Source organism: Stigmatopora argus, chromosome 15 (genome assembly GCF_051989625.1).
Source record: "Stigmatopora argus isolate UIUO_Sarg chromosome 15, RoL_Sarg_1.0, whole genome shotgun sequence".
Classification (NCBI taxonomy): Eukaryota; Metazoa; Chordata; class Actinopteri; order Syngnathiformes; family Syngnathidae; genus Stigmatopora; species Stigmatopora argus.
In genome coordinates this window covers 3,148,606-3,172,447 of record NC_135401.1, presented here as the reverse complement: position 1 = coordinate 3,172,447, position 23,842 = coordinate 3,148,606, and the positions used below count along the sequence as shown (strand labels likewise).

General features: G+C 38.9%; 1 protein-coding gene across 3 annotated transcripts in view; it reads right to left on the bottom strand.

Moving 5' to 3' along the window:
- The window catches only part of runx3 (RUNX family transcription factor 3), a 52,326-nt gene that overhangs the window by 16,937 nt on the left and 11,547 nt on the right, over positions 1 to 23,842 (bottom strand). For 2 of the 3 annotated variants that reach the window (XM_077621206.1, XM_077621208.1), the window contains exons 3-5: positions 14,958 to 15,199; positions 13,907 to 14,063; positions 12,906 to 13,010 (exon numbers count right to left, since the gene is read on the bottom strand). In XM_077621206.1, coding sequence (XP_077477332.1) covers positions 12,906 to 13,010; positions 13,907 to 14,063; positions 14,958 to 15,199 — 504 coding nt within the window. Of the gene's footprint in view, positions 1 to 12,905; positions 13,011 to 13,906; positions 14,064 to 14,957; positions 15,200 to 15,548; positions 15,675 to 23,842 lie in introns of those variants that run through there. The other variant, XM_077621209.1, reaches the window with a different exon arrangement.

Below are 23,842 nucleotides of genomic sequence, written 5' to 3'. Positions count from 1 at the left end.
GAGGGTTATTCCCCCTAATGGGAGGAAGAGATTTTAATGTAACTATCAATGCGGCAAAACGGCGTGTGTGAAGCGGCATGTATACATTCTGTGGTTTTCTCATTGGCATCTCTGCAGACTGGCCTAATGCGAAGTAATGGCCGGATTTGAATATTTTATCACTATATAAAGGGGGCAAGGCAGACGGACCGATATGGATTTTGCCCGCCCTTTCTCTCCCTGACCCATGGGCAATATATCTTCACTCGGAGGCTGACCCTTGGGTAAAGTCTCCTCTCGTTTACCGCTCTGTCCATTTGGTGGTCCCATCTTTACCAACAATATAGAAATATCAAGCCAGCCATACATACATGTGCAAAGTGTTGTGTGTTGAATATTGTGTGAAGTGTGTTTGGCCCTTTTTTTAAAGGCAAGCCCCCATGTCTACGCCACAAAGAGTGAGTGTGTGCATGTGTGTGTGTGTGAAAAAGAAAGCCTCGCTAATGACTCAACTGTCTGAGCAGACATGGCAGTTGTGTTTATTTTTTGGGGATTTGATTCCACTCACCAGGCCAGAACACGCAATCGGAGACACCAAACGGACAGCATTACAACTGGAATTGGATTGCATGTTTATTTTTTTTAATTTTTTTTGCAGCCTTTGAAGCATTTTCTCCATAACGTCACTGCGAATTATTTCAAATGTGTGTCAGATTTTTATACGTGGATTTTTATGATGACACCTCAGCTGAAAATCAGTTATTTAAAAAAAACAAAAAAACTGTTCTTCCTTTGTCGAACATACACCCACCCACCAATTAATTTCTCACTACTGGAAATCCAATCTACATGTCCATATATGTCTATAAAAATAAAAAATAAAAATAAATTAATGAGTAATATATTACTCATTAACTCATTAAGTAACACTATTACCACCATACAGTAGTTGTTTTTACACACATGCAGATTTGTATATGTGGATTTTTATGATGCTGCCCATCTGAAAACCAGTTTAAAAAAATAAAAAAAAACTATTCTTCCTCTGACCAACATGCACCCTCCCACCAATTAATTTCTCACTACTGGAAATCCAATCTACTTGTCCATGTGTCTATAAATTATTATTTTTTAAATATCAATGCAAACTCATTAAGTAACACTATTACCACCATACAGTAGTTGTTTTTACGCACATGCAGATTTATATACGTGGATTTTTATGATGATGCCCCATCTGAAAACCAGTTTAAAAAATAAAAAACAGTTCTTCCTCTGGCCAACATGCACCCTCCCACCAATTAATTTCTCACTACTGGACATCCAATCTACTTATCCATATCTGTCTATAATTTTTTTTTTTTTTTTTTAAATCAATGCAAACTCATTAAGTAACACTATTACCACCATACAGTAGTTTTTTCTACGCACATGCAGTTCGCTTTAGTCGGACCCCACAAAGCAAGGCCGGAATGCCGCCCCCCCACACGCCCCCTCGCATACTCTGACACACGCACACAAACATGCACACACTGTCTGTCACCCACACTGAGGCTACTGTCTAGTCTGGGGGGGGGCTGCCAGGGGAGGAAAGCCTCCCAAAATAGCCGCAATATGTGTCCTTGTGTTGTTATTAAGAGATTTACACCACCTCGGAAGGATCAGGTCAGGGAAATGATACATCCCGATGATCACTGGTTGAGGGGGGGGCGGCGTCAATTTCTAAGAGGGGCCGACAGGCCGGGGAAAGGAAAAGAAAAGGATAATTGGGCAGTTTTTCGAAGGCCACAAGAGGAATAGTTTGTCTATTTAGTGATCATTCAAGCTGGCCGCAAGCACACACTTCCAGGGGAAGGTGAGTGGAGGGTGAGTGGGAGTTATTTTGGTGGGGGGGACCACAGACTTCATTAGAATGACGCCTGGAGCTCATTAACACGAGGGCCGCAGACGCTGTTAACACCTCTAATCAAGCGGGAGGCTGCGTTAAACGGCCCCTCTCGTTCACCTTCTCAAATGTTTGCCCAGACTCTCTCGGCCGGGCCGACCTGCCAGCAGCCGATTTCTGTCTACTTGGACGCTTCCTACTTGGCTTCAGATTTTGTCAAAACACACACAAATTGAGGAGACCTTCTTTTCAATGGAATTTCAGTTTTCAGGTAGTGGGAAAGAATAGAGGTTATATTTGAATTTATATGTAATACAAGGCATTGGAGGAATATATAGGTAAGTATATAAAAGTAGAATTAATGGGAAAAAACAACTAAATACAACAGACTAAATTAAAAGTATAGCTAAAAATGAGAAAGCATTAAATAAAAAGAAAAAATATGGTGTGTACTCTGGTAGTTAGTAAAATAATAATTGGATGTACTATATTAAAACACCATTGTCAGCACTGAAACATCCAATCCATTTGGACTGGGAGGAATGGATAGAAAATCTTGTTCAGTGAATGGCAACCAATATTTGTTAACCAAAATATTTTTTTTTTTTATAAATATTTAAATTAAATATTGTTTAGCCAACCAGTTAAGATTTCACTCATTCTGATTCAAATCAAAATCTAAAAATGCTAAAAAAAAATGTGTTTTCTTTGCCGGACAAACCCCCTCCCCAAAAAAAGTACATCTTGCAAGAAATAAATAAAATATTACATTCAAGTCGCAAGATTAGTTCACACACAACAAACCATTCTAAGTAAGGCTGATGACTTGTCATAGCAACGGGCGTGGCCTTATCTAAAAATATATCAAAATGCATTATTATGAAGCAACGCGCACCATCCCAGCAAAAGACAAACAAAGTGTCGCTGCTGACGAGCTCGTCCAAAGTCAAAGAGCCAAAGACACGCCGCTGACCTCGACGTGTCTTTAGCTCTTTGACCCCAGTTGAAGCCACGCGTCGTCGGTTAGGGGCCGCCGCCACGGTTTGACTTCTACTCTGCCGGTGGCTTGCCCGAGATACACAGCGGCCCCTTTTCTGAGGGGTTTTTGTGGTGGGATGAATATTTTATGTGTCAGGGTGCACTTAGGAGAGAATGCCCTGTTTTTCTTGCTATGATATCATAACCACAAGATAGAGCTGGGAGACACATGAGGCCTAAACAGTGGCGCTCAATATGTAGCCAAGCAGAAATGGATGCTGTAGATTTACTAGCCTCCTTTTCAATCATCTGAAAGCATTAGGAAAGTCTATGAAGAACAAATAAAACGCTTGATATAAAATGTCTGGTATTAATAATGTACTGCCAAGGAATAGGCGTGTTACTTTTGCGAGTGTTATATTTCCTGATCGGGTTTTATCTTGGCTGCAAAATAACTTCCTTTCTAGAGTGAGCGTTGCACGTTTAGGGGCGGAGATGCAAAAAGTTGCTTTTCACAAGACGGCATTTCAGTTTGTCGCTAGCGCACGTCTAATTCAAATGGATTGGACGTCTATATCTTCGTGTAGATGGCTGTTTTGTTAATATTAAAAATGTAAAAGTGGGATAAGGGTTACTTTTGAATTGATTCAGAGACAATGTGATTTGTACAGAGGCGGTACGGGCTAAAAAAAAAAGAACAATACAAATTTATTTGCATAGGTTATATTTACTATTCACAATTTAAACATGGGAAAATATGTAACTCTATTTATCGATAGTCTAGGGGTGTCAAACTCATTTTTTGTTGCGGGCCACGTGGTAGTTTCGATTACATCCGGAGGGCTGTTATGTCTTCCAACTAGGCTGCCAAAATTAATCGATTAATAAATTGACAGCTTTCTCGATCGTGCTAATCGATAGATCATTTTTGGACATTCAAGTTAGTACAATTTTTGGCAATTATTGATTTAAAATGATGAAACACAGGAAATAATTTACAATCTTCATTTGAATTTCATTATAAAACAGAAAGTTGGCACTCATCATTTACTTTGTCGGGCCACACAAAATGAAGCGATGGGCCAGATTTGGCCCGCGCGCCGCCACTTTGACACCAGTGGTCTATACAATTTGCAGTGTAATTAGATAAATAGACAAATAGATAGCCTTATGGGAGAACCTGGATTCATCTTGAAACTCATGCAATTAATTAAAATTGATATTGGTAGGCATTTTTTCTAATGTTTATTATGTTTATTGTAATTTCAGGCAGGAAGGGATTAAAAATAATCTCAGATATTTAACTCTATTAATCGATGGTCTACACAATTTGCAGTATAATTGAAAATCAGTTGTTTTAAAGGGCTCTCGTGCACCCCCAAATAGATGGCACCCTAGGCGGCTGCCCACATTGCCTAAAAGGAAAACCTGGATTTACGTAAAACTTGCGTGATTAATTAAAATTGATGTTAGGAGTTTTTTCTGATGCTTTTTGATGTCTATTGTAATTCCAGCCAGGACGGAGTTAAACACAAGCCCCCTTTAGTCGGGTGCTTTTTTCAGGGGCAAACTGAAACTCTATCTGGACAGCATGGGGCAATACGTGCTTTGGCCCCTGCCCAAATAGACGCCGAGTATATCTGAAGTGTAAATATTTGCATTTGCAATATAAATGGAGCCGATAGGCAGCAGATAACAGGTTAGAATTGAAGTGGAGCGCCCGAATCGCACGTTGAAATGAAAGCTATGTCTGGAGCGCGGCTGGCTTAATCGGAAATATATCGCATTGCTATTTGCAGACATTTTGTGCCAATAGCTGGCGTTGCCATCAAAAAGCATAGCTGGGAAACACCACCACGGCAGCTTTGTTCAAGTGGGGCAACAGTTGAAACTTCCGTTTCGGAGGAAGTTTCGACATCTGTCGAGTCAAGTCAAAGAGCAGCGCACCTGTCTTTCTTTTCCCCGGGCCTGGTTGCCCCCCCCTGTCGGTCTTTCCCCCCTCTTTGGCTTCGATTTACCTTTTTTTTTGGCTTTGGCTACAAGCGCATCGCACTTTTAGCTATTTCCACCAGGGCAAATCAAAGTTCTTGTTTTGAGGCTGACCCCGAAGGATGTGGTTTTTACCCTGGCTCGGTGATTGTGGCTGTCTCGTCTAGAGCCTAAATGAGTCCACGCTTGCCGCATGGTGACTTGGTTACGCAACTCGCAGCCTTTTCGAAAGCTATTTGCTTTATTTGCAACTGTAGCCATTTCAAAATGTATTTTTCTTTTCTTGCATTTCGAACATGGCTGCTATTGACGGAGCTAGGTGTCCAATCAAATTGGAGTGGGCGTGTGGCGGCGAATGAAGGCGCATTTTTTGGCTTCAAAAAGATCGACGCGTGATAAACTAGTTGGTGAGAGGTTGGATCATTACAAAAAAACAACTTCTACTACTAGCAATAAATTCATTAAACAGCAGAAACATGCCACGCAATTGGACATCATCAGGGAATTGTGATTGGAGGAATATATAGGGAAGTATATAAAAGTAGTAGTGGGGAAAAAACAACTAAATGGCTAAATTAAAAGTACATCAGGCTAAATTAAAAGTACATCTAAAAGTGAATAGATAAAAAAAATTCAGTTCTCCAGATTTCTTTCAGGTAATGGGAAAGAATAGAGGTTAACCCCCATTCACACGTTAATTTCTTTATTGGTATATAATATATATAGGTATATAAAAGTAGAATTCATGGGTAAAAAAACAAGTAAATACAGCAGACTAAATTAAAAGTATAGCTAAAAATGAGAAAGCATTAAATAAAAAGAAAAAAACATGGTGTGTACTCTGGTAGTTAGTGACAAGCACTATTTTTTTGAGCTGGCGGCCATCTTGGGTAGGGCGACCAGATAAAAACATGATCTTGAAGAGTACATAATGCACAGCGTTAGCACATTATTTCTTAGTACTCCCCAATGACTTCATTCTAGTCTTGTAGTAGTAACTAATATTAACATAAGCAACAGTAGTGAATTTTCTGTGCAAGAACACGGTTTGATTGTTATTGCTTTTTGTCAGTATCTCCTCCTCCTTCGCCGTAACGTTGCGGTCCCTCAAGCAGAAGCGCGTCGGTCTCAGGGGGACGAGCGCAGTGTGAAAATACCCTCCCGTCAACGGAAGTTGCTACACTCGACTGCATGAGCAGAGCGCTCGGCCTTCCTTTTCTGATAAGACGATAACGTTCTAACTTCTAAATTTGTGGGCGGAGGGAAGGACGACTCTACGGGGATGCAGGTTGAGGCACGCCAAGAGAAGAAGAGCGAAGGGGGTGCTAAAATGCACCCAGATTGTCCACCAACACAATCGAGCCCTTTGGATCAATTTCCCTCTTTTTAACCAACGACTTCTTTCTGACTTGGGCTGGCAGTGGATAAAATAAGCTAATGATTATCTTTGACTAGCCCTGAGAGAATGAAAATAATATTCTTATTGTCTAGCTTTAAAAGGGAGCAACTTAACGCACAGAAAAATGAGGCCTGGCTGCCAAACTGCGGGAAAGGAAAGCGCTGCAAACGTGAATTCGATGCCAGTCGAGGTGTCAAATGCCTTCTAACACGTTAGTGCATACATACTAACTCGCCCACAGCTTTGTGCGCTTCTCCGGTCATGATAACCAAGTCAAGGTGTGAAATATCAAATGGCAACATTTTTCCACACTAGAGGTAGAACTCTTCTTTTGCGATATTTTTGCCAGAACTTCCCGCAATGTTTATAAATGGCAAAAAGACCTATTATTTAAAGCCTGAGGAAATAAACATCCAGTCCACATCACGGTGGCACAAAAAGACCTTTCCAATTACTATAGCATGTGCTAACGCTAACACAAGTGGACCTGCCAAATTTTATGTGACCCCCCAAAAACTCATTCACACTCCATAGAACAAGGGTGTCAGACTCAGGTTGGTTCGCGGGCCGCATTAACGTTAACTCAATTTCATGTGGGCCGGAAGATTTTAGATATAATATTTAGATTATTTTTTTATATAAATGGATTAAAAGAACTGGATCAAAAGCCCTGAATATTCCGTTTTTTATAGATCTAAAACAATGTTTATTTGAGCTTTTTTTCTTAGTAAGGGAAAATCATTTAGTAAGGGAAAATCATTTGTTTTTCATTGCAAAAGGAAACCAATTTTTTCTTTAATTATGTTCCATATTAAAGTGGAAAACAGAAAATATTTTTATATATTTTTAGATTTTACCAAATGATTTTTGAACTAAAAACACAAAGAAAAAAATGGATTGAAAAAGTCCAATTATTGATTTAAAAGGGGGAAAATCAAGAAATTTAATATACATCTATAATCTTCATTTTAATTTGATCCTAAAACAGAAAGTCGGCACTCATGATTTACTTTCCCGGGCCACACAAAATGATGCGGCGGGCCAGATTTGGCCCCCGGGCCGCCACTTTGACACCTGTGCCACAGAACAACACAAAACTACCAAAAATACATTCAAATAATAACATATTTAAAATAATCAAGGACTCAAACTCTAGCAGATGACTTACACGGCACAAAACTTAATTATTATGACCTTCTGTCATGCAAAAACGAAATTGTATTACCCATTTTAGTGCCACACTGCAACGTCCGCCATGTAAAAAAAAAAGTTATACGCAACTAACATAATGTGGAAATCAGTCCTGTAAACTTCTAATATAACAAATTAAAATTTCTATTTTTTTTGGAGGGGTCTCATACGCCCCCACATAGTGCGCACCATAGGCGGTCGCCCACATTGCCCAAAGCAAATCCTGGCCCTGCCCGCACTCTCCACCTCACCCCTTTCTGACTGACGCCTTGACGAGAGAAAACGGTTTATTGTCATAACGCGGCCGAGGAGAAAATATTCCCCCCACTCACGGGCCATTTATTTTTCTAAATCCAGATCGGAACTTTTATTGAATTACGCCTGAAAGCTCGCAATGGGTCCCTCCTGTGCGGCTGGCGGTAAATATGGAAGCGCGAGGACACACAGAGCGAGCATTTTACTTCTCCTCGTAGGTAAGTAAACAGGAAAGACGCTTGGCTGTTGCATTTAGCGGCCGGAGGGGGGAAGACGGAGGAGCGGCGTAGGCGTCTCATTCTCTGAAAATGTCCTTTTTGGCGGCGTTCTGGTATGATGGCCATGAATTCAGAGTGTTGTCTGAGGCCTCTGTAAATAATTTGCTAATTCACAGTGTGTCTGGGTGTTCTATCTGGCGTCAGCAAATATAGGCTGGAAATTTTAGTCTGAGTGGAAAAAGAGAGGGCACTCCAGCCTGAGGCTATTGTGGCTTTCACAGACATCAGATGGCTTAAAGAGCACATATTACACACTTTGGTGTCCTTTTTTTCTTCCCTTTTGGTAGATGAAGCATCTCCTGTCTAATAGGCAAAGCAGACGGCTTCCATAACTGTTTTGTAACACCTGAGTTGAAGATATTTAGGAGAATTTTTGGGTAAAAAAGTTGCCTACGCTACACGGAAGCATTTCTATTAATCATTAATTATCATCGGTACATTTAAAAATGTAATGCATACTCCTGGCCAAATATTTCTTTACCTCAAATATTTCAAAAAGTAAATTACAATAGACATTTATACATGGGCCAGACCATTTTAGATATATTTAGATTTTTTTTAATAAATGGATTAAAAGTCCTGAATATTCATTTTTTATAGATATAAAACAATGCTTATTTTAGCTTTTTTTAAGTATATTTTTAGATTTTACAAAATGATTTTTGAACTAAAAACTGAAAAAATGGATTAAAAAAATTACAATTATTGATTTAAAAGGGGGAAAATCAGGAAATTTAATATACTCTTCATTTTAATTTGATCCTAAAACAGAAAGTCGGCGCTCATGATTTATTTTCCTGGGGCGGGCCAGATTTGGCCCCCGCGCCGCCACTTTGACACGTGGTGTAAGACATCAAATCCAGTTCCACTGGGAAAGCCCAGTCAAATCGAACTGGATATCTAGCACTTTTAATGGCAGCCAGTGAGTTAATAAAAAAAAACAATTGTTCTGCTAGTTTTTTCTTGAAAAGCAACAATATCACAGATGTGTGCCTTCAACCTAAAACCTACATATCACAAGCATCGCTTATGCTTGCCTTATCTCCTATAACTGAAGTCAAATAGGTCTCAAAAGGAGAAGGAAGAAGAACTTCAGAATATCCGGGCAGATAAACATCTGTATGCTGTTCTCATTTACATCATGTCAAAAAATCCTCTTTTACTCCTTATTCTACAAGAAAATTGTACCTAAGCCAAAAAAAAAAAAGAGCGTCACTATTTTCTACAGTATTTGAGTCAGTCAGAATGAGGAAAGCACCCCACACACACACACACAAACCCACACACATGACACGCCCTCCCCTGGCACTGACACACCCGCAGGCCTTTCTTTCAAAGACACCCATCTCCATTTTCAAACATCAAAGTTGCCTTTGAGAGAGCAATTCGCACCCAAGCCCAGCCTTTCATGTGATTTGTGGAGCAGGGGCGTGGCCGACTCCCAGCCGTGGAAGCACCTGGCAGGTGCACGAGTGCCACCACGCACACAAACACACTAAAACACACACACACACTAGGGCAGCAAAAGCCATACAGTCTTTTGTTGACTTTATGAAATGACTGCAATATCATAGAAAAAAGAAGCAAATGTCATTGTGCATCTATTTGCATACTTTGTACAGTATGTGTGCCAAATGCAAATAAATAGCCTCACATACACACACACGTTCAGTCATGTTTTGTTGCCTGTATTTATTTGACTGGGTGTGCACGGCTACCTACAACTACAAAACTATAAAGACAGTAAAGTGTGTGTGCATGTGTGTGCCAGTCAGTGTACTATAGTACAGAATATTTATATTACCGTATTTTCTCGCATATTAGCCAACTCCGAGTATAAGCCGCACCCTTAAAATTGCCTTGAAATGATAGAATTTTACAATTTGTCTCGTATAAGCCGCCCCCTGATTCACAAGGTTCACCTGCAAAGTGAGTTTTTTCCCATTTAATGCAAGATACGTTTTTTTTCTCTCCTGAATTTCATTCATAGACGTCAAAACGTCGTTTTATTTTTCATCGTGTATGTCGAGTCTAATTTGTGCGCATATAAGCCGTATCCTTGATTCAGTCATCAAATTTTTGAGCGACAAAAACTGCATACATGCGAGAAAATACAGTATATATTTAAAGGGATCCTGCATTCTCTGGCTCGAATATTTTGTCTTCTAAACCAGGGATCAGCAGGGTGTTGGAGCCTAACCCAGCCAACTGAATTGGTTGCCAGCCAATCACAGGGCACAATGACGTAAACAACCAATAAAACCCACAAGCAAACCGGAGTACCCGGAGAAAACTAACGTACAGGAAGGTCAAAAATCTCAGAACTGCGAGGTGGACATGCTAACCACTCTACCACCGGGTCGCCCTACATTTGTCATAACACCCCCTATCAAGCGTGAGGGGGCGTGTCCACGTTCAACATTTTGAAGGTGATTTTAGAACATTATGTCACTATCCGAAAATACAGCGAGCCAGTTTAAAAGCAAAAACAAGGTTGTGACTCATCTAACGGTGACTGGGGGGCTGCACACCGTAGCCCCCCTTTGCTGGGGAAGCTATGAGTGTATAGCTGATCTCATGCACATGAGAAGAGGACCCAAAGATATCGTTTGGGTGCGGGGGGAAACTGGTAGTGACCACAATCAGCTTTTTGTGAGGGTCTGTTGGCTTTTTTTTTGGTGTCAAAACTGCTTCTAAGAAGTGGAAGAGGGGGAACATTGGGTTGCGACAGTTGTGCTTCTAGTTTGGCCTCAGCAGAAGTTTGATAATAATACGACGGGGGTGACGCACGCCGGACGTGTGATGAGGAAATAAGCAGCGAGAGACACGAAAATACTGAGATGAACATTTTACTCGTTCTGCGTTTTGAGGACGTTTGTATCGCTGAATGTCAACAATATTGAAACACGTGCTGAAAAGTCCAAGCATGCGCCTTTTTTGCTCATTTTAATATTTTGGAGTGAGGACTGCCATTTAAAAATGCTAAGAATGATCATTCAAAGTTGATGCCAATCATTTTTGAACGTGTTGGTTTGGCATGACATTCTTTTCTTTCAATTTTAGTTTACGTGAAATTAAAAAAAAAATCCATCTCATCTCATCTCATTTTCTGAACCGCTATATCCTCATTAGGGTCGCATGGGGTGCTGGAAAACATTTGAATTTCTTAGACCAAGGGTTTCAGACTTGGTTCGCGGGCCGCATTAACGTCAACTCGATTTCATGTGGGCCGGACCATTTTAGATATATTTTTTTAGAAATGGATTAAAAGAACTGGATTAAAACACGGAATATTCAGGTTTTTTATAGATCTAAAACAATGTTTATTTTATCTTTTTTATATATATTTTTAGATTTTACAAAATGATTTTTGAACTAAAAACACAGAAAAAATTGATTAAAAAATGACAATTATTGATTTAAAAAAGGGGGGAAAATCAGGAAATTTAATATACATCTATAATCTTCATTTTAATTTGATACTAAAACAGAAAGTCGGCACTCATCATTTACTTTACCGGGCCACACAAAATGATGCGGCGGGCCAGATTTGGCCCCCGGGCCGCCACTTTGACACAGTGTTATACTGCACGAACTAAAAAAAAAAATCCTCTCCTAATATTAAACAGTGTCACCTTTTAGAACGGCCCCAGTGTAAAATAAGCGTGGCGCCTCCTTTTCGCATTTCCGCAGACCGTCGGGAGCACGGCGGTTATTTCAAGCGGAGACGCTCGCAAACGCGCATGTAAACGCCGCACACGCACACCCACAAATCGGGATTCAAACCGCCCCCACGCGCATACTCGCTGTTTATTATTATCTAACCCCGCCCCCTCCGCATTCGCTGTTCTCTTGCTACAAATAGCGTGCAACCATGCCGCGCGGTCGGGGGGTGCCGGAGACTGAGCCCCCACCATGCGGTACTCGACACCTCTCTCTCGGGGCTGTGTTTTGACTGAAGTAAATCCCCCCACACCCCGGTCGCCCCCCCAAAAAATATCCTCTCGCACAAGCCTCCCGTTTGGTGCGGTCCGAAAACCCGGCACGCTCAAACCATTAAAAAGTGGATCCGACTGGACTGGTCATGAAATTCTACCCATCCTATCTATCCTACCTTGAGCTCATGAAAAAAATGTCATGCATCGCATGCGCTATTCCTCGCAACGGCGGCGTGGAAGCACGCAGAATGGGAGCTTTAGAAGGCACGTCCACTCAATTGGGGAGGACAGTTGTTCTGTCTAGAAAGTCTGGTGGGTCAAGGTGGGTAACCTAAAGCCACGTTGTTACCAGGGATGTCCCCATATTGAAAATCTGCCCAATATAATACTGAGGAAATGTATTAAGCCTTTAAATGCCTAGAGAACATTTTGGCAAAAATTAAAACAGTCTCTAAATAGCAAAAAATACACCGGATGCCAAAAATAAGTGCCAAGCACCCTCTGCAAAACAGCTGTTCGAATGTAAACAAAAAAATGAGTGCAGACACACATTTTACTGGACTTTTTTCAGCTTTTAAACTGCAAAAAGTTTTTGTTTTTTAGTTAGAATAAATATATTAATTGTCTGAGTGCTATTATTGACATGTTTGGATTGGAAATGGTCGCCCTAACATCGGAAAATTATCCAATCGGAAGGAACTAAATCCTTCTTTTATTATAAGTGAAATTCAATTTTTTAGAAGCAAAAATCCTACCAGCATTGGGCAACCAAAGGGTTAAAAATAACATCCACGTTCATTTTCCAACAGACCTATCGCAACATTATAATCCTAAAACGAACAACCAAAGATGGTCAGATTGAAAAAATAAAATAAAATCATAAGTCATAGACCCAGCCAAACTATTAAAAAAGTACGACTTATAGTCCAGAAAATGCGTAGTATAAATACTGCGATATTGAAGTAGCATTGGGACACGTGTATGATGATCGCATGCTCGTAAAATGTACTCACGGCGTGGTTCACGCGGTCCATCGACTGTGACCTTGATGGCGCGGTGATAAGTGGCCACTTGAGGGGGTCCGGTGAAAACAGTGATGGTCAGAGTGAAGCTTTTTCCTGCAAAAAAACAAGGCGGAGCGTTCAGATTCAGTTTTTACAAAAGCGTGAATGTCATTGATTAAATGCCTTTGTTTTTGTTTTTTAATGCTTTATTTTTTCCTGTGGGATTTTGGTGTTGAAAAATGATGAATGGGAGGGAAAGGGAATTTAGGACCACCTCAGTTGAGGGCCTGATAGTGGTTAGATCATTTGGATTATGGAGAGAATGTGCTCCAGATTGTCTGAAAATGCTCGCAGTGATCATTTATTGTTCAACAAGACGGGATTTTATTCCCATCTGTATCCAAATCGGGGGGTGGGGGGTGGTCTTTTATATAAGTGTGTGTGTGTACACACATTAGAAAGACATCTCATGTTAAAATAGACTGTGTGGGAAAAGTAGGATGGTGTTCATTTACTGCCTAAATCCTGTGTGGGCTACTTTATAATTCCAGAACAATTATTGTGCATTAACTCAGAATAAAAATACAACTATAAACAGGCCTCAAATACTTTACATTTTGAAAATTTAATGTGTGATTCTTTGATCTGTTTTTATGCAGATGCCTGGAATCTGAGATAAAAAAAATACATTTTAATCTCAGGCAATATAAAAATATATTTAGGGCCCTTATTATGTCATTGGTATGATTATTATAGGGTTTGTGCATTATTCTAAAGCCATGAAAAATGAATATTAAATACAATTTGATCAATTCTGTATGGTTTGTGCTTCTTATCTCATCTGCAATGAGTCAGCTTATGAATTGTGAAAATTTTTGAACACGTGATGCATGAGTGAGTTCTGCATTATCTGCATTTACAAAATGATTGAACATTTAAAAAAGCAGGAACATTTTGAATTATTCATCTAGTATTTTTTTTATGTTTAAGGTCATTTTTTTTGCGTTTACCTCGTCCGCTTCTACCAACGAAGCGCAGGTCATTAAAACGTGCCACTTGGTTCTTCATCACGGCCGAGGCGTTCCTCAGCTCGGCCGAGTAGTTCTCGTCGTTGCCCGCCATGACGGTGACCAGGGTCCCGTCGGGGACGTCGCCCAGAGCCACGACCTGCGCCAGGGAGGAAACAAAGAAGAAGCGGGCGTCCCGTCACGGTGGAGCCACAGATTTTGCATGTGGAAAACAGGCATCCCACATTTGACATTTTCTCATGTGTATTCTATTAGCCTCCAGCTTTTCATGCACCAATTTTTTTTTCCAATTCTTACAGGGGATTCATTTATTTAACTCATCGACGGTGCCGGACGTCCCATCCATTTTTGACTGCGGAGAGTTTGTTCTTTCAGTTAAAATGGATTGGACTTCTAGAACTGTCAATGGCACTGAAACATGAGCATTTATTGCTATTTTTTTAATAAATTGGACTTCGAGAGCTGTCAATGGCACTGAATTGTGAGCATTTAATGCTATTTTTTTATTGAAGTGGACTTTAATAACATGCAATGAGTTAAATATTATTATGATGGTCGAGTTTAGAAGGTTGCTTGGGGGATTAAGAGTATTTGAATTTTTTTTATTGGATTAATTTAGTTTTCTTTCGACATTGTATTTGTTGATTAATGTGTTTACATTCTAATATTAAAAAAATGCAATAATGATCAATAATAGACAGATACTGAAGTGGATCTCCTATTAAAATGTGCATTTACACATTTTAATAGGAGACCTACATCAACACTCATATTTGCTTTTAATGCCAAAATTATGACTCTAGTCATCGTTAAAGCGCCTTACTTTTTGCATAACTACATTTCATAAAAATAAGCATTTCCTATGCCAAAAACTTTTTTGCCATGATTTTACACAAACAAAAACGATCACATGTATTCTTCGGCAACCGCTTCATTAAAGCAGGTGCTAAAATACAGGTGAATAGTTTTCATCTTCCCACGCTTTTCTTTGTTAAACACGTTCTTTTAAAAACAATTTGTTCATTAAAATTACCTTAAAAGCCACGGGCAGAGTTTTGTTGCACCTCCAGTGAGACGGCAGCACCGAGCAAAGAAAATTGGGGCTGTCCGTCCGCACCAGTTCGCCGGCGTGATCCGCCAGGACGTCCACCACGTTCCGGGGGTCGGCTCGAGCTCTCAGCGGGCCCGGGGTGGCCATGGCCCCGGTGCCGTCCACGAGCTTGCTACAGGTGAAGGAGGTGGAGGGCGGCGTGAACCGTCTAGTGGTGGGCGGCTCTACGGGAATATGCATCACAACAACGGGTCAACGTCAAGGTGACCGAACCTCAAGCCCTGGAGAACTTTCTTCAAAGATGGAGACCCCAACAACAACAACAAAAAAAAACGGATGATCGACCACTAGATCATCTGCCGTGGAAAAGTTTTTTTTTTTTCACCAAGAAATCCAACCTTGGTGTCAAAAAAGAAGTCCCGTAAACTGCTTTTCGAGGAGAAATGAGAGAAAAATGAGACTCCGATTTAACTGTTATAGCAAAAAAAAAATGCTAAATTGGGGTTTAAGTGTCCTCCCACGCGTAAAAGTTGATCCGGGTCCGTGTTCCGTTTTTAGAAGAAAAAAACGCACCCCGGTTGAGGTGCCTTCGGGGATGTTCGAGTCCGAGTTATCCGACGCCGAGGAAGGAAAGGACGTGCGGAGACGTCGCGAGGCGGAATGGAGAAGTCAAGACAGCCGCGTATTATTTTAGTCGAGTCAACTTGTGTCTTTCGTGGTCGGAGTGTGGGGACGATTTCCACCAATGAATTTTCTGGGTTGGGCTTTGGGTAGACCAATCAAAGTGGCAAACACTGCTGCTCTCGAATGCAATTATATATTCATTCATCCACGTTTTAAAAATGTGCCTATTAATGACACTTTTCACCTTTTTATTAAGAAATTTAAAATTAAAAAGCTTTATTTTGAAAGGAGACCAACATGCATTATGTATGAACTTTATCTCAAATGTTTAGCATCACATTTCATTTTTCATATATTACTTTAGGCAAAGCAAAATAACATTTATATCTTCTTTTTTTATCAAGAAATAACAATAAATAGATTAAAAAAGCATTTTTGCTCCTTATTGTGTTCTCTTCAACTTTATTATTAATGCAGTATAGTTTTTTCTATTATAAAATAAGCAAAGATCATACATAATTGTAATAATAAATCATTCTTTTTATTTTTTATATTTTTTTTACTCAATTATACTAGTGAACGTGAAGTTAATAACATAAATTCGTTGAAGGCATCAAATTAATTTACGTGTAGTTCTTCTTATAAACGCTAGTTGGCGCATTTGGCTTTAATTTCAAATGGCATCTGCATGCGTGGAAAAGCCTCTTCTAAAAAAAATAGATAAATCAACCAAAAATAACGTCTGCTCATCCCAATAAGTGCAACTATAAGATATGTCAATTTTATCAAATAAACGAAATGTCATATGTGCCATGTCATCTATAATAAAATACCATCCGTTCATTATTAAGAATGAAACCGATTTTAAATCATTAATAGATGCATTCGTTCAGTCATTTCACCTTGCAGACTGAGAATAATACGATTTTATTTTACATAATCGATCATTTTATTAAATACTCGCATTTGTGGTAATGGTCGTCATGTTTAGTTTTTGTTGTTGTAATGTTTAATGGCTAAAATTATGTTAGAGATGGCATTTAATGAAAGTAATGTTGTTTTATGTTGTTTTTTATATTAGAATTATTCATTTTTGACTTTAAGAACGAAATCTTTGAATGAAAATTAATTTACAAAGTTTCTAAATAGGAAGAAGATTAAACTGCTATAATTAATTCAAAATCTTTAATCCTGGCCTTTTTAATGACATGTTATGATTGTCCTGCACGAGATTTTATCCATCACATATAAAACAAAACAACAACAACAAAAAACATTTTTAAATCAAAACTTGCACATAATTGAGCAGCAATGTCCAACCAAAATGCATCGTCTCAGTTAAAGCGTAACAAATATATTTATCTCCTTTCAATTTTTAAAACATAATATTTTAAGGCTAAAAATGCAACAATGTAAAAAAGATACAATTTGATTTTCAAACCAGTTTACTTTAGCTATTTTGTATCAATTCAAATGAGCCTATATTTTTTTCCAAAAGTATTAAATTGAGATTTAGAGGAACACACAAATAAACCATAAATAATGTTCAACTTACCCTATGCAACATTTTCTATAACAATGATAAATGAAAAACAGTCGATAAAGAATATTGCTTTATAAAAATAAAAAAAAGGAACATAGCTACTTTATCACGTGCTGCTAACCAGATTCATCACCCTCACTTGATTTTTTTATTGTATATAATTCTTTTTAATGACCTACACCTATTCATGTGAACACTATATGAAGCTTTAAATCTTGTTGTACTTGTATAATGACAATAAAGGAACTCAATTCAATGTAATATTTGCGCCCTGCAGCCCATCCAACATGTCATTTTTCAACAATTCTATTCATTTCAATCCATCTGGGGAAATAAAATAACAATTCTCCTCCATCTAACACCCATGCAGGAGAAAAGAAACATAAAAAGTATTTTAACTGGTCTTAATTCCATGTCTGTTGCCATTCCGAGTAGCCGTTAGCTCCCAGTTAGCTTCAGCGGTTCTCTCGTAAAAATGTGGAGTAAAATATATTTTGACCGCCACCATTTTTTATTAAAACTGAATGGGGATAATGATAATACTTGAGCTAGCGGATGATTAAATTGTAGTCTTTGGCCTTAATGTTTGCTGTCACATTTGACGGCGCGCATTTCAGGCCGCACTTTCTCCAGTTTCAGCCGCGTAGGACGGACGGAGCCCGCCATGGACGGCCCTGAACGATTTTTAATGATTTAGGTGGGTCGGGCCTGAAATCAAGACCGAACCACCGGAGGACATGCAAAACCTCAAACTCACCTCAGACTGGCCTCAGCATATTTATGTCAGCTCGTGTGTACATTTGCGCGAATTGCAATATGTTCGCCATATTCCACGTCAAGTGGATTAATATTCATCATTAATAAAGTCTTCGTCAATTGTAAACATGAGACTGTTTTTTGGGGAACACTTTTTTTCTTATCTTATGTTTACATTTGACATGCATGTTGAATTGAATGCTTTTATTGTCATTATACAAGTGTAATATTACCAAAAACATTGGGTGAACACTGAAATACAGTTTTCGGATGATGTTTTTTTCGATATTTTCATTGTTCATATCAGGAAAATAGACAGTTCCATGCCAATTTTTTTTTTAAACTTTTATAAGGTGCTCAATCAATCACTTTGCTGCCCTTTGATCGTTTTGTTTTTATATTTTTCGACTTTGACGGCACAAGACGTCCAATCTATTTTGACTAGGAGGAGTTCATGAATGTTTGTTCAGACTTCCCAGCCAAAATGGATTGGACGTCTTGTGCCGTCAAAGGTAAAAAATATAAAAACAAAACGAGCATTCGCAGCCTGCTTTTGCGGTTTAAATGAATTGGACGTCTATCGCCTTTAATGACATTCAAAGAGTTAATGAATTAGTTGGGGGGCATAATCAGGGTGTTTTTCTGTTACTAGTCATTGTAATTTCGTAATTTTTTTTAGCAGTTTGATCACTGATAAGTGTATTTTTAATTAATAAAAAATATTTTAAAAAATCCAAACATGAATCATGATGGTGTTAATACTTTTTTTCTATACACGGCCAAACATCATTTCCCCCTTGACTGATTAAAGGTCTTAAATGTTAATTTTTGAATAGCCGTGCATTATAGTAACCAACATCACGGAAAGGGTTAACTCAAAAATGTAAAGAAATCAAAACCGGAACAATGAAATAAATAGCACGACTGTCCACTACTGCCATCAAAAAACCAAAACAAACCCACAAAATACCATACATTGGCTAAGTAAAAGAGCAGAACACACATAGTCATTTTTTGCTAAAATGAAACCTGAAGACACTTAAGGCGACTCATTTAAAAGAATCCGACGTCTCTCTTTGTCACTGGCATTGAACGCATAAAAACAGTACGACCAAGATATGGAATTATTTCAGTTGACGCTAGACCTAAATGCCACCCACTCTGCCTCAAAGCCACTTGAAAGCCACTTTGAAGATGGGCGAAACCTCAGCTATGCGAATCCTCTCCAAACATCACATTTTTCAATTTTTGATAAAAAAAAAAATATTAGCCCATCTCAATCTCAGCCGCTATTTTTTAACTGGCGACACATCATTTTTTTTAAATTTTTCGGGCGGCTAGCTATTAATTTTGGAAAGGGGTCTGCGGAGCCAATTAGACCTAGTTTGAGGTTGGGCCATGACCTAAGACAAAGATTCTATCTTGGGAGAAGTTGCGGCCATGGCACATTTCTGTACATTCACAAATTACAGGGAAAGCTTTGGCCCTCAACCCACTGAATACATTCCTTCCCAAAAGTGCCTGCTCAAATTTCATCCGGAGGTTTGGGCTCAGCGGAAATATGAGTGCTGCGAATGGACAACTATGAAATGGAGTTTTATTCCGCTTGGATTAAGTTAGGACCACTTCAGGGCTCGGTGTATTTTTTTAATTTTTTTTTTTAGTATGAATGATGAATTCTGCGGTGACTTTGGAACGTTGAACTTGTTTACCCGTTCCTCCTCATGCCAGTACGCTATGGATTGAACATTTTCCGCTCCATATAGTGGCAGGGAGTGTCTTTGATTAAATGATGGAATTCATCAAAGACCCTAAGACCAGCAGGTGATGGGAAATTGGGCCCGATTGCATTATTTTCTGATCCGGTTAAAAAGATCATGATTTAAAAATGATGTTATTTTGAAGTATTAAGTCATTGGCAGGAATGTTCGTCAATCCGATTTGATTGGACGTCACTCAATGTCAGTCGAAATAGATTTAATATCCAGAACTGTCATTTCCAATGGGCGACAAGCAATAAATCCAGAATATTGCAAAAAAAATATGCATACAATATGTTTTATACTATAATTAGATTCATATTTACACTACTGAAACAAACAAAGAGTAAACAAACATTTGGACAGGCTTTTTTTGCCTCATCAATACATTTTCAAGCTATCCAATCAGGACTCTGTATCGGCAGAGCCTCAAAATTAGCTGACATGCATGAAAAAATCTATAATTTTACATTTTTGAGAAGAATAATACTACGTCATAGCTTTTACATTGTCATTTTAACACAGCAATTGTATGGTTTATGTTTACCTAATGATTTAAGGTGAATGACAATTTTTATTATTCAATTTTAGTATACAATTTTATAGTTCAGAGCAGAGTTTTGACAAGAATCCATATATAGATTTTTTTAAAATTTAATCCTGTCCTTTGTTTGAAGAGTGCGGTTTACTCGTTTACTGTTTTGAACAGTATATCCACTATTTTAAAATAAGTCTTATTGTACTCTTTAAGGTCCATTGAATTGAACAAAAACTGCCGATGTATCTTTGACATCTGGAAACATGTACAGTATATTACATTATATCCACATTCACCCTGGAAGCGGCATAAAAACAGTTCTTACCCTGGACTCCAGTGGAGCCCGATGCGGTACATTAAAAATGATAATAATAACTTGGATTTATAAGGAATGAACCCCACTGTTCATCTATTTCTGTCAAGGGATAGAGTGGAATTGGCTGGCCGGCAGGCAGTTGACACACGTCTTGATTCGCTCATTTGTAAGATTTGTTGCTCCTTAAAATTGGCTGGGACAGGTTTGTTTCTCAAAATTGTGATTAATATGTAAGAAGACACACGGGGAATAAATGCCGTGGTCATGTGATCCAAGAATGGGAGAATAGATGTTTGGTTTTGGGTGGATAAATATGTTTAAGTGCCAATTATACATAGTATATTCATTGTGTATTCTTTGGCTGGTGCGACTTATAGTCCGAAAAATACGGGAGATATCAAGTACACGTTGTTGATATAAACTATTTGGCGGCTAAATAGGCTGAAAGACTGAGGAATTGGGATGAGACAAAACTCTGGGAGTGGACATGGAATCCATTGGCCTCATGCATCTTTAATACTCTGCTTCTGTTCTATAAAAGGTGCAGAGTGGAGCCGAGGGCTTATTAAAACCTCCTGAATCAATTGAGCAAAAATAATGGCTGTTGGGGGACAACTCCGCCTATGTTTAGATTTCAGTCTGTAACGTCAATTGATTTTTAAGGGCTTAATTTTGATCGTGCTAAACGTGTTGCTCCGTCTAATATGTTATTTGGTGACTGCTGTGATTTTGCTTGTCTCACAAAGCCTTGCAGAATGTTTAAGTAAGTAATCATACGTAAGTAACTGAAAAAAACAGAGAGTACGAAACTATGTTGCAATTGAAATGTGATGATAGCATACAATTTGCCGTAAAAAACGGTCAGACAGTGAACAGGGCCGCCCTGGCATGATGTTTCTTCGCGCCTAAATGGGCATTTAGGAATGACATCATTGCTGTTTTGCAAATTGTCATTTTGTTTTCTCAAATGCCGGAGCATGATGAGCCCAATTTTCCAAGTCATCCTTCTGAAAATGCACGCAATTAACAAGCAATGGAAAACGGGTTGTATCCACATTACTGTTGAAAATGAGAGTTCACATTTTGTTTAGAAAAATTACACTTGTAGTCCTCTTAGGGTTGCATTCAAACTTCATCCAAGATACGAAAAAAAATCCAAGTTACGAAATCACGCATTCTCCAAACTGTAAATACACTTCCTTTATCCTGTATTAATTAATTCACGTTTCATTAATTATCAAGGTAGAGTGTGTTTACATGCATGTTTACGTATGTTTACTCAGCTACCACTTGCCTTTCCACCCGATTCAAAATTTCTTTCTATTCTTATCCAGTTTAATTAATAATTTTCTTATCTTTTTTCACTTTTTAGCATTTTTTTTTTGCAAAATTGCCATGCTCTTAGCAAGTGTTTAGTGCAGGGCTGTCAGACTCGGGTTGGTTCGCGGGCCGCTTTAATGTCAACTTGATTTCACGTGGGCCGGACCATTTTAGATATAATATTTAGATTTTTTTTAATAAATGGATTAAAAGAACTGGATTAAAAGCCCTGAATATTCAGTTTTTATAGATCTAAAACAATGTTTATTTTAGCTTTTTTTTAAATATATTTTTAGATTTTACAAAATGATTTTTGAACTAAAAACACAGAAAAAAATTATTAAAAATTACAATTATTGATTTAAAAGGGGGGAAATCAGGAAATGTAATATACATCTATACTCTTCATTTTAATTTGATCCTAAAACAGAAAGTCAGCACTCACAATTTACTTTCTCTGGCCACACAAAATGATGCGGCGGGTCAGATTTGGCCCCCGGGCCGCCACTTTGACACATGTGGTTTAGACGGTAGGATTAAAGACGGTGGAACGAATGATGCAAATTCAATGTAAAATACGTCTCTACTTCCAAATAAAATCCAAGTTACGAAACCACTTCTGTAACCAATACATTTCACAAGTAGAATACTCCACTGTATTCTTATATATAGTGGAATATTGTCTAAAAATAAGAGCAGGTGTCCAATAGTTACAGTACTCAAACTCGGGCCTTCACATAAAGGACTCTGGTTTGCAAGAGATCCCCTCAGATATCATCATTACCCCCAAAATGGCTTCAAACTCAAACTAGCTTTAAGCTCCGGTGTCACGGTGACTCCACCCTCACATGGTCCATCGGGTACATTGGCCCAATGATGACAGTTTGCAGCCTGTGATGTGGTTCCTCGGCCTGTTTATTCTTTGGAAACCCACTAAAAGTAGCACTGGAGTATAAGCTCACCAAAAGGCCCCCATGCTATAATAGGAAGACTTTGGGCAGACTTTTGATTTGGTGGCTTTATAAATAAGACCGCGCCTTTCTGAGACCGCCGCTTTTCCATCTGTATTGTTTCAAGGCAGGGAATCCATTTCATATCAGCGTTGCTTCATAACCTATAACTAAATATCAGCGTCAAAAATGTTGCACTGAATGAAATATTTTTATACAAACTTAGCTATAGTGAAGTACGGAATGTTTTGTTTTGTTTTTCTTCCAATGTATTTACTCACAATGCAAGAGTCCGTATAACTTTTGCATTCAAATGAACGCCATAAATACATCAAGTTCCCCTTTTTTCAGCTGCGGTTTTCATGCAAACTATAATCATTTCTCATCTTTCTTTGTCTCTTTGTCTGTCTGTATATTTGTGTGTCACAACAACCCCCCCTCCACACACACACACACACACACACACACTCAGTATTTCTCCTTCGTTGGCGAGAGCTTCTGATGCAAGGACGGCAATCTGTAATCTGTAGTAATTGCATGTTGCAGAAAAACATTTTTCCGCTGTGGTAATGGCTGCAATATGTGCAGTTGCGTTGCCAAAGTGACAGCACCCCCACCCCCGACACATAAACACGCTCACGCCACACAAGATCCTGACTCACTCTGACTCTGCCGAATGTGTCCCACCAAAAAAATAAAAAAAATGGGAGTCTACTTCTCAACCGTGGCCACGAGCCAGAGACGCCAAGGGAGACAAGTAACTGCTTTACTGTGACAATTTAGGGATTGGTGGGTGCACAACAAAAACACACCTGCAGTGCTGCCGTCTTGAATTTACCTTCAGCAGAAAGTGTGCAGTTCCTGCCAGAAGACCGTTTAACTGCCGTGCAGCCTAAGCTCCGTGCCAGCTCCCACACAAAGATCAGGAAAGGATGTTTGAATAGTGCTTCACACTTGCCTTGCCTCACTTTAACTGCTAGCTAAAAAGCCAGCTGGGTTCAGGGGTGCAAGATTCATTTCATCCTTTCATATTTGAACTATTTAGTCATACATACAGAGA